Raw genomic sequence first — 11,455 nt, forward strand, 5'->3', positions numbered from 1 at the left:
ACTGCGCGCGCAGAGTAGGTTTATTGAACTACAGACAACATGCGGCCCCGGCAGCGGTGGGGCAGACGTGGAGGCGGCGGGAGGGGGCCCGATTCAGGACGCAGAGCCGGGACTTAGCCACTCGGACAGATTGGAGATTTCCTGCAGCCACAGCGCGTCCTGCGGGAGGAAAGGGGGCCCGGGGTGAGGACCCCTTGGCAGCGGCCGGGTCCCCGCCCTCCCGCCGCTCCCTCCCCTGCGCGGCCTTAGCCCGGTTACCTCCAGGCCGCTCCTGGGGCCCGTCCTGTTTCTGCTAGGGGTCAGGGGAGCCGCGGTGGGTTCCGCGCGGCCCAAGGCGGCCTCTGACGGGTTCAGGGCCCGAGGGGAGCGGAAAGCCCGCGTCTCCTCCACTCCTTGGCAGAGGCTGCCTCTTTTGAGACTCTTGTTTTCTACTTGCCCGCTGGTCCCTAGGAGAAAACAAGCCCGCTCCCATGTCCTGTGCTAGGACGACCCTTGGGGGAAACCTGGGAGAAAGGGAGGAGCTGGAGTCCGGCTCTCTTAGCCCTCCCACCTCAGGACCCTTTCATCTGGTCCTGTCCGGATCAAAACCCGGCAGCTCCGGGTCTTCAGGGTCAGGCTGAGGCTGCACAATGGCTTCGGGGTCTCTCTGTAGCCACTGAGCTGGGCCTGGGAAGAGGCATCTGGGATTGAACCAAGCCCTCACTTGGGGCTTGCGCCCACTTGGTCACTTCACACAGATTCCTCGTGGAGTCTGCACCATCCAGCTCCTCCCTCCCTGCCAAACTGTGATTCCCCTGGCAGAAAGCCGGCCTCACCTCTCTCCCCCTTTGTTGGGCACGCTGCTTAGGCAGTGCAAACTTAAAGTAAGTTTGGATCTACAGGTTCTTCCTGAGCACGTCCTAGGAATGTAGATCAATGAGCTGTTCCCTGGGTGAAGCTCACAGATGCTAGGAACGATGCAGAAGTGTGTACAAAGTCCAGGGGTAAAACAAAGAAGCTGTTAACCATCTCTGTAAGTGAAAAATGTTTCCTTGAGGAAATGTCTGAGATGGGTTTTGAAGGATGAAGAGTAATACACCAGACTGACAAGGCAGAGGAAAGGATTAACAGGCTGAAAGGGTTAAGCAAACACCCAAAGGCATTAAACAGTATCCCACACAAAATGCAAAGTGTAGGGGGGGTCCAAGGAGATGAATCTGAATGGGTTAGTGGGAATCAGAGAAGGCTAAGAAATGGATTTTTATCTGTAGGAAATAGGAAGGCAGTGAAGAGTTTTTAAACACTGGAGATATATTGTTAATTTTGTATTTCAGAAAAGTCATCATTCGTCAAAGGTGTGGCTTAGAGTCAGCTTAGAGGAGGGAAGACCTCAAGAGCCCAGAAGAAGTGAAGGCAGCGGGGATGGAGGAGTCAGAAGTATTCATAAGGCCGAATTGACAAGCCTTGGTAGTAGACTGGATATGAAACATTAGAATGGGGGGCATCTCAAACGAGTCTCAGGTTTCAGATGTGAAAAACTGGATAGGTTGTGCTAGTAGTCATGACAGAGACTGAAGAAAGAAGAGCTGATTTTGGGTGTGTGTGCAGAGGGCAAGATATCAGGAGAAAGGAAATTGAGGTACCAGTGGGACTGCCATATGTAGCAGCCTAGTGAGCAGATATATCTCCCACCTAACACTCAGGAGAGACCTGGAATGGTCATACCAGCTGAGGAGTCTTCTGCCCAGAGGCAGGGGTCAACGCCTGGGATGGAAGAGAGCAGCTAGGGAGGGACCGCAGTATGAGCACTATTTGGGGGTGGCCAGAGGAAGCTAGTCGAAGAGAGAAGAGATGGGGAGAACCTGATGAGTCATAGTCTCACAGTGCCAAGCTCTGCAAATAGTCCAGGTGTGATAAAGATAAATGCACAGTCATCAATTTGGTAATTAAGAGGCCTTCCCAAACGAGAGACTTTGCAGTTCAGAGGCCACAGGGAAAGCAAGTGCCCTGGGTTAGGGAGAGAATGAAAGAAAGAGAGGGAAACAGTGTAGCTTGCTTTTTTGAGAACCTTGATTGAGATATGATGGAGAGAGATAGGTGGGAGAAGTTCAAGATCATGGGAGATATCCTTTTGAAGATGGACCTCCTGAGGGAAAGGAACTCAGAAAAGAAGTTGAAGGTGCAGAGATGATAACGTGCTACCATGGAAGCAGTAAGGATAATGCCACCCCTTAGCCTGGAGGGGGTGAGTCCCTATGCTGATAAGATTCTGGCAGTGGGGGGAGTACAAACTGGGTGAGTTTACTGAAAAAAGAGATTAGTAAGTGAAGTAGGAGGCTAAATCAGGAGGACGAGGCTTGGTAGTTTTTTAAAAGAATGGAGTGGCGGGCTTCCCTGGTGGTGCAGTGGTTGAGAGTCCGCCTGCCGATGCAGGGGACACGGGTTCGTGCCCCGGTCTGGGAGGATCCCACATGCCACGGAGCGGCTGGGCCCGTGAGCCATGGCCGCTGAGCCTGTGCGTCCGGAGCCTCTGCTCCGCAGCGGGAGAGGCCACAACGGTGAGAGGCCCTCGTACCACAAAAAAAAAAAAAAAAAAGGATGGAGTGGCCACTGAGGAGAAGGCCAGGAAGACAATGGAAAGAATTGACAAACTGAAGGCTCCTCAGGGAATGGACCACAGGTGTACAGTGGCATCACACACTTAGTGATTTTCTTCAGTGTAGCTGCCCATGTGGAACATAGGACTGACGGCAACTAGAGTTGCAGCTCTGTAAGGCAGAGCAGCTCAAACACTCTTCTAGGGGGCGGTCCACCAGATCATAAACACCTAGATTTTAAGGCTTATGTTGCATTGTAGAGAAAGCATGAGCTATAGAGGCAGCAGGAGTTCAGATCCTCCTCCTGCTAAGTGCTCTATCCTATCTCTGAACCTGGGTTGTCTCTTGTGAGAGGGGGCCAATGCTACCCACCCCAAAGGGTCACTGTGAGAGTGGTCACTGGAAGAGCCTAGCATCTCCCTGGGTCCACAGAAGGTGCTGAATTAAATGTTAATTTTTTTCTTCTAAGGAAAGTACTTATTCTTTTGTCTTTTCACTACATAAATAGTGAATCGTATGTGGTGAATGCTGAATTGTGCTATATGATACACTTCCATTCTTCTAAATCTCCAAATCTAAATTATAGATTCTTGGCTTTGTACCAGCCTTTGCTGCAGGGTTCTTTTTGGGAGGAACAGCCCCCACAACATTTAAAATACAGTTTAATTGACAGAATGATTCAGAAACACATCTTAGGCCTAAGCACAGACGCCATGCAGTATGTTGTAGCTGTTACCCTGGAGAGAGGAATTTTACCAACAAAGCACGCTGCTGAAAGCAGTCCCCAAATTCCCTCAAGCCCAGGCATTGTTTGGTCCGACAGTGCATCCCCACCAGCCTGGCTCTGTTAGAGATAGACCAGAGCCAGACTGCCTGGGTTTGAATTCTGGCTCTGTCGTTTACTAGCTGTGTGACCTCAGGTAAGTTTATTGACATCTCTGGGCCTCTGTTTCCACATCTGTAGAATGAGGATAATAATAGTACCATAGTACTGTTTTGAGAATTAAGAGCGTTAATACACTTTCAAATCTCGGACTAGTGCCTGGCACCTGCACCATACCAGTTCAAGCACCAGTGGCTGTGATTATTTTCAGACATACACACCTGCTACTGCAGGCCCTGAAGGCTGTTTAAGTGTTGGAGGGAGGGGAAAAGACAATATAATCACCGTCACATTACACACACTGACACCTCCCCATAACATTTATCAAGGTTGAGGTGGTGTCTGCAACCAGGAGCAGACTCCGGAGCCCCAAACACAGTAGTAACCAGAACTAAGGACGGCCACAGTAGCAACACTATAATGATGAAAACATGAAGGAACCAACTGAATTCAGGGCCCTGCCCCATCATGTGCAGCTATCTAACTGCACAAACTGAGAAATTTCTAGTCCTATCGTAGCAGCTTTTGGAAGGGAATGCCTCCTGCTGCCCCAGAATACCCAGAGTGGTGGTGGGAGCCACAACCAAAGCCCAGAACGTTGCTGTGGTGTAAGGTGCTGTCTGAAGGTTTGAAGTCACATCTTTGACTTCCCAGCTTTGATCCAGGGCTCACCTGAAAAGCTGAATGAAACCTTACCTGCAAGGAGCTCCAGGCTGCTGTTCTCATGTGCATCCTCTGTGCTCTGCTCTGTATTATTTTTCTCTGGGAGCAGCTGCTTAAAAAATTAGAAGTCCTAAGTGAGTTTTGCAGAAGCATGAACAAGCCCCAGTGAGATCACGTGCCTGGTGGCTTTGTTGACCTCACAGGGCTTTCCTCCTTCACCTGGAACCCCCTATTACTTCCTCCTGGCTCATGTGAACCCCCTGCCCAGCCCCCAACTTTTAAGACTTCCTTCTTCTTTTGGAGGCTTTGCAGTTCACTCCAGCCATTCCGGGCATTTCCTAGCTTTTCTGAACTCTGGTCACTCATGTACTGTCTGCTCCATTCCTTGGGCTCTTTTAAGTATGCATTGCATGCCCCTTTTCATCAATTTATGTATTTATGTCCATTTCCTACATCTTAAATTCCTTGTAAGGTTCATCATGCCTGTATCTCTTTTACAGCTAGCATAGTGCCTTGCACACGGTAAGTGCTCAACAAATGACTGACTGAGGTCAAACATGGGAAGCCACAGGGCACATTTTGTAGTCTTGTGTAGCTTTCAAAGCCCTGCTATTTGGTTCAATTTGGACAGAGAAACAAAGGTCAGAACCCAATCCTCCCAGTTCCTTGTTTTTCAATACAAGTATATAAAAATAGATATCCTCTTCATCAAAATTAAAAACTTTTGTGCTTCAAGGGACACTTGAAAGTGAAAAGTCAACCCACAAGAATGGGAGAAAATAGTTGGAAATCATATCTGATAAGGGACTTGTATCCAGAATAAAGAACTCATAGTTCAACTTTAAAATAACAACCCAATAGAAAAATGGGTTTGATAAAGAATTTGAATAGACATTTCTCCAAAGAGATATAAATGGCCAATAAGCACATGAAAAGATGCTCAACATAATTATTCATTAGGGATATGCAAATCAAAGCCACTATGAGATACCACTTTATACCCACTGGGATGGTAGTAATAATAATAGATAATAACAACTGTGGATGAGGATATGGAAAAATTGGAACCATTACACAGTGCTGGTGGGAAAGTAAAATAATGCAGCCAGTTTGGAAAACAGTTTGAGTTACCATATGACCCAGCAATTCTGCCCCTAGCTATACACCAAAGAGAATGACAAACATATGTCCACACACACAAAAATGTTTACATCAGCATTATTCATAATAGCCAAAAAGTGGAAATAACATGTCTATCAACTGGTGGATGGATTAAAAAATGTGGTGTATATCCATACAATGGACTATTACTCAACCATAAAAAAGGAATGTACTGTTACCTGTTACAACATGGATGAACCTTGAAAACATTATGCTAAGTGAAAGAAGCCAGACACAAAAATCCACTTATTGTATGATTCCATTTATATGAAATATCCAGTATAGGCAAATCCACTGAGAGGAAAAGTAAATTAGTGGTTGCCAGGGGACAGGAGATAGGAGAATTGGGACTGACTGCAAATTAGGTACAAGGTTTTTTTCTTTGGCGTGATGGAGATGTTCTGGAATTTACTGGTGATGGCTGCAAACCACAGTGAATATACTTAAAACCACTGAATTGTAAATTTACAGTGGTAAATTTTATGGTATGTGAATTATAACAAAAAAAATGTATTCTATCATATGTTGTTTAACAAGGCAAGTTTCAGTTTCTAAGTAATTATATTCCAAGAAACATAGAAGAGGTAAAGATGGCCCTAAAGGTGTGAAAAAGAAACAGTATTAGGAAAATTTCCAAACATCTTTTTTCTTCTTTAAGAAAAAGCTTATTCTTTTATTTCACTCCAGCCTAGAAGTCTCATGTAATAGACAAACCTTTACCCAAGGAAATACCTACATTCAGATATAAATCTCTGAGTCCTAGGAGAGCCTTGCACACCTTCCATTCTCATCAGGTCCCCCAGATGAGAGAGCCCTATCCTCAGGATAGACCTCCTTGAGTTTAACACTCTATGAGACATTTCATTCTGGTCTACCACCTGCGAAACAATACCTTTCCTTAGGAAGCTGCCTCCATGCTACTGCTCCTGCTTACTCTGGGTTTAAGTTTTTAGTCCCTACACTCAAATGTGACAGTAAGTCCAGGATTACTATCATGTCTTCATGGCCCACTGTCCTCTGTTCCAACACCAAGGCTTAATATCTCCACTCTTGGCACGACCTTTCCATGAATATATTCTATAAAACCCTAAATATTCTCTCATTTCTTTCATTTCTCCATAAACTATATAATAGCCATAGATGGTTTTATTCAATGTTACTCAAGAGGTCAGCTATTCTACTTTACCTGTTTAGAAATGGAAACTGAGGGACTGGTGCAGAGGTAAAAGAATTGGACCTATCATTAATCTTGTAGTTTTTAGCTATAGCCACTGGGTGCCAGTCGTGTGCCACTAACAAGTTACTAATCACTAAATGGCCATTTTCCGAGGGAAACGGTAATGATCTTGAGTAGGGAAGTATGGGTTTGGTCCCTTATCTTCCCTGGGCTTGTGATCGAGTCCTATATGGCAAAAATGTTACTAGGCTTCGGATCCAGGAGAACTCATTATAAATCCTAGCCTTGCCATTTACTGACTGCGTGATTCTGGGCAAATTAGAAAAGTTCCCTAACCAGTTTCTTCATCTATAAAATGGGAAATCTACAACCTACCTCAGGATTTTTGTAGAGATTAAAGTGGAAATCTTGGCACAGATTAGGGATTCAATAAATGTTCCTTCCTTCCAAGCCCTGTGACTACTGCATAAGACTAGCCAGCCATCTGCCAAATTTACTGGGCTGTGAATGGCCCTGAGGCTATGGGTCATCACCATAGCAATACAGTGGGGCAAAGGAGGTCAGATCATTTCCTTTTCAGATCTCACTGGGATATCACAGAAGCCCAAGCAAAAGGACTTCACAGGCTGAAACACTTGTAGATCCTGCCCATGTATCTCAGGTCCTATGATAATGCCACATGCCTTACCCTTGACCTATCCCTAGAAATTTGAAGATATAGATAGCTGTAGTGAATTGAATAGTAGCCCCCCAAAAGATATGTCCAAGTCTTAACCACTAGTACCTGTGAATGTGCAAAGGGTCCTTGCAGATGTAATTAAGGATCTCAAGATAAGATCATTGTGGATTTAGAGAGGGCCCTAAATCCAATGACAGGTGTCCTTGTAAGAGAAAGGCAGAGGGAGACCTGAGAGACAAAGGGAAATGGCCATGAAGATGGAGGCAGAGACTGGAGTCATGTGGCCACAAGTCAAGGAACATCTGGGGCCACCAGAGCTGGAAGGGGTAAGGAAGGATTCTCCTCTAGAGCCTTTGGAGGGAGTGTGGCCCTGCAAACACCTTGATTTCAGACTTCTGGACTCCAGAACTCTGAGATAATAAATTTCTTTTGTTTTTAAGCTACCAAATTTATGGTAATTTGTTACAGCATCCACGGGTAATGATACAATGGGTATTAGCTTTTACCTATTCGCTCAAGTTGTGGGCAGCAGCTTACCGAGCTGAAGGGAAACCAGCAAGAGTGTTTGCAGTGAGCCAGCTGAAAGGAATGGCAGATGCATTCCTAGGAAGGTGCTTCCTAGAAGGTACATGCAGCCATGAAAAAACAGTGTGGTGAAGGGAGTACTTATAGGGGCTTCACTGCTACAAAGCAGAGGAGAGTGGGCAAATCCATGAGATGCTGTGATCCTTGGGTGACTAGGTACCCAAACCTCCCCATCTGATCAGGCAAACAGAAGTAGGAGAGGGAGAGAGGCAGAAGAGGTGTCTCTCAGAAACAGTGTCTATAATTTTTATAGCAACTTTATTGAGATATAGCTTGCATACATATAATGAATTGCATCTTTATAAAATGTACAATTTGATAAGTTCTGGCAAATGTATATACTTGTGAAACCATCAAGATAACCAGCATATCCATCACCCTCAAAAGTTTCTTCTGTCCTTCATAACTCCTCCACTCCCTCCAACTCCTATGCCTCCCATCTTCAAGCAACCACTGATCTGTAACTACAGAGTAACTGGCATTTTATAGAATTGTTATAAATTCAGTCAAGCAGTGTGTACTCTTGTATTTCCAGGTTTTTTCATTCAGCATGATTATTTAGAGATTCATCCATCCTACTGTGTGTATCAACAGTTCACTCCTTTTATTGCTGAGTAGTATTCCACTGAATGGATATGCTGCAGTGTATTTATTCTTTTACCTGTTGACACTGGGTTGTTCCCAGTTTTTGGCTATTACAAATATGGTAGATGTGCCATGAACATTGGTGTATACATTTTTGTGTGGTATATGCTTTCATTTCTCTTGGGTAAATACCTAGAAGTAGAATGTCGAGGTCGTGAGACAGGTGTATATTTAACTTTTTAAGAAACTGCAAAACTGTTCTCCAAAGTGGTTGTATCATTTTTTTTTCCTACAAAGAGGGTATAAGAGTTCCAGTTCCTGCACAGCCTTGCCAACACCTGGTATGGTCAGTCTTTTTATTACAAGTAGGTGTGAAATATTATTTCATTGTGGTTTTGATTTGCACTTCCCTAATGACTAATAATGTTGAGCATATTATTGTATGTTTTTAAAAATTAATTAATTATATTTTGGGGCTGCATTGGGTCTTCATTGCTGCGCGTGGGCTTTCTCTAGTTGCAGCGAGTGGGGGCTACTCTTCGTTGCGGTGCCTGGGCTTCTCATTGCGGTGGCTTCTCTTGTTGCAGAGCACGGGCTCTAGGCGCGCGGGCTTCAATAGTTGTGGCACGCAGGCTTAGTTTCTCCACGGCATGTGGAAGGGACCAGGGTTCAAACCCATGTCCCCTGCATTGGCAGGTGATTGTTAACCACTGCGCCACCAGGGAAGTCCCCATACTTTTGTATGTTTATTTGCTGTTTGTATATCTTCTTTTGTAAAATGTGTGTTCAAATCTTTTGCCAATTAAAAAAATTGGGTTGTTTGTTTTCTTATTATTGAGGTTTGAGAGTTTTAAAATAATCTGAACATGACGGTAAGATTTTTAAATAAAGGTTCAACTTCTTTAATACTATAAAACTACCAGGTATATGGAGCTATTTCTTCTTGAGTGAACTTTGGTAATTTATGTCTCTCAAGGAATTTTCCATTTAATCTAAATTGTCAAATTTAGTGCAATGTTCATAATATTCCCCGATAATCCTTTTAATATCTGATGCCACCTCTCTAATTTCTGGTATTAGTGGCAATTTGTGTCTTCTCTTATTAATCTTCTTTCTCAATGAACCACCTTTACGTTTCACTGATTTTTTTCTCTATTGTTTTTCCATTTTACTGACTTCCACTCTGATCTTTATTATTTCATACTTCTGTTTATGTTTAATTTGCTCTTCTTATTCTAGTTGAAGTTGGAAGCTGAGGTCATTGATTTAAGACTTTTTCTTTATCTTTTTCTTTTTGGCCGCACCACATGGCATGTGAGACCTTAGTTCCCCAATCAGGGATCAAACCCCTGCCCCTGCAGTGGAAACATGGAGTCTTAACCACTGAACCGCCAGGGAAGTCCCGAGACCTTTTTCTTTTCTAACACAGGTATTTTCCTCTCTAAGTACTGCATTAGCTATGTCTCACAAATTTTGATAATATATACTTCCATTTTAATTAAATTAAAATATTTTCGGGCTTCCCTGGTGACGCAGTGGTTGGGAGTCCGCCTGCTGATGCAGGGGACACAGGTTCGTGCCGCAGTCCGGGAGGATCCCACATGCCGCGGAGCGGCTGGGCCCGTGAGCCATGGCCGCTGAGCCTGCGCATCCGGAGCCTGTGCTACGCAACGGGAGAGGTCACACAGTGAGAGGCCCGCGTACCGCAAAAAAAAAAAAAAAAATTATCTACTTTCTCTTTTGATTTTGTGTTTGATCCATGGGTTATTTATAAGTGTGTCATCTAGTTTCCAAATATTTGAAGTTTTCCAGATATCTTTTTCTTATTGATTTTATTATAATAAAATAATAAAATATAATAATTCTACTGTGGTAAAAAACATACTTTATATGACTCAGATCCTTTAAAATTTATTGAGATGTATTTAATGGCTCAGAATATGGTCTATCTTGCTATACGTCCCTTGCATACTTAGAAATAATGTATAGTCTAGTCTACTGTGGTTGGGCAGAGTATTTTATAAATATCAGTTAGGTAAAGTTAATTCATAGTGTTATTTGAGACTTCTACAAACTTACTAATTTTTTTTTTTTTTGGCTGTGTTGGGTCTTCGTTGCTGCACACGGGCTTTTTCTCTAGTTGTGGCAAGGTGGGGCTACTCTTCATTGCGTTGCACAGGCTTCTCATTGCGGTGGCTTCTCTTGTAGTGGACCAAGGGCTCTGGGTGCACAGGTTTCAGTAGCTGCAGCACGTGGGCTCAGTAGTTGTGACTTGCAGGCTCTAGCGCGCAGGCTCAGTAGTTGTGGTGTATGGGCTTAGTTGCCCCACGGCATGGGGGAGTCTTCCGGCACCAGGGATCGAACCTGTGTCCCCTGCATCGGCAGGAGGATTCTTAAGCACTGCGCCACCAGGGAAGTCCCCAAACTTACTGATTTTTCTGTCTACTTGTTCTACAAATTACTGAGAGAGGTATGTCGTGACCTCCCAATATAATTGTGGACTTCATTTCTCCTTAGAGTTCTATTAATTTTGCTTCATGCATTTAAAAACTCTCTAAAAAGTTTTATGAATGTTTAGAGCTATTGTGTTCATTGTATTCACTGTATTATATTCATCATTATGAAGTAACCCTCTTTATCCCTAGTAATATTCTTTGCTCTGAATTCTACTTTGTCTGATATTACTATACCCTCTCCAGCTCTCTTTTTATTAGTGTAAGCATGGTATATCTTTTTTCTATTCTTTTATTTTTAATCCATTTCTGTCTTTATATTTAAAGTGAGATTCTTGTAGGCAGCATATAGTTGGCTTTTTATTCAATCTAACAATCTCTGCCTTTTAATTGGGTTGTTTAGACTATATTTAATATGATAATTGATATGGCTGGGTTTAAATATATCATCTTATTGTTTTCTATTTGTCTCATCTGTTCTTTGTTCCCTTTTCTTTTTCATCTTTTTCTTCTTTGAGATTGAGTATTTTTTGATAGATTATTTTCTAGAGCAGTTTTAAGTTCATAGCAAAATTGAGCAGAAGATAGAGAGATTTCCCATATTCCCTCTGTCCCCACTGATGCCTCTACCATTATCAACATCCCCCACTGGAATGGTACATTTGTTACAATTGATGAACCTACACTGACATA

The 11,455-nt window shown here is 43.5% G+C and overlaps 1 protein-coding gene across 1 annotated transcript in view; it reads right to left on the reverse strand.

Moving 5' to 3' along the window:
* Positions 1-2: 2 nt before the first annotated feature.
* Positions 3-11,455, reverse strand: part of TOP6BL (TOP6B like initiator of meiotic double strand breaks) — an 88,619-nt gene continuing 77,166 nt past the window's right edge. The window contains exons 14-16 of the mRNA XM_070046086.1: positions 4,156-4,234; positions 259-446; positions 3-159 (exon numbers count right to left, since the gene is read on the reverse strand). Coding sequence (XP_069902187.1) covers positions 94-159; positions 259-446; positions 4,156-4,234 — 333 coding nt within the window. The 3' untranslated portion in view covers positions 3-93. The remainder of the gene's footprint in view (positions 160-258; positions 447-4,155; positions 4,235-11,455) is intronic.

The sequence above is a fragment of the Globicephala melas genome, chromosome 8 (genome assembly GCF_963455315.2).
Source record: "Globicephala melas chromosome 8, mGloMel1.2, whole genome shotgun sequence".
In the NCBI taxonomy this organism is placed as follows: Eukaryota; Metazoa; Chordata; class Mammalia; order Artiodactyla; family Delphinidae; genus Globicephala; species Globicephala melas.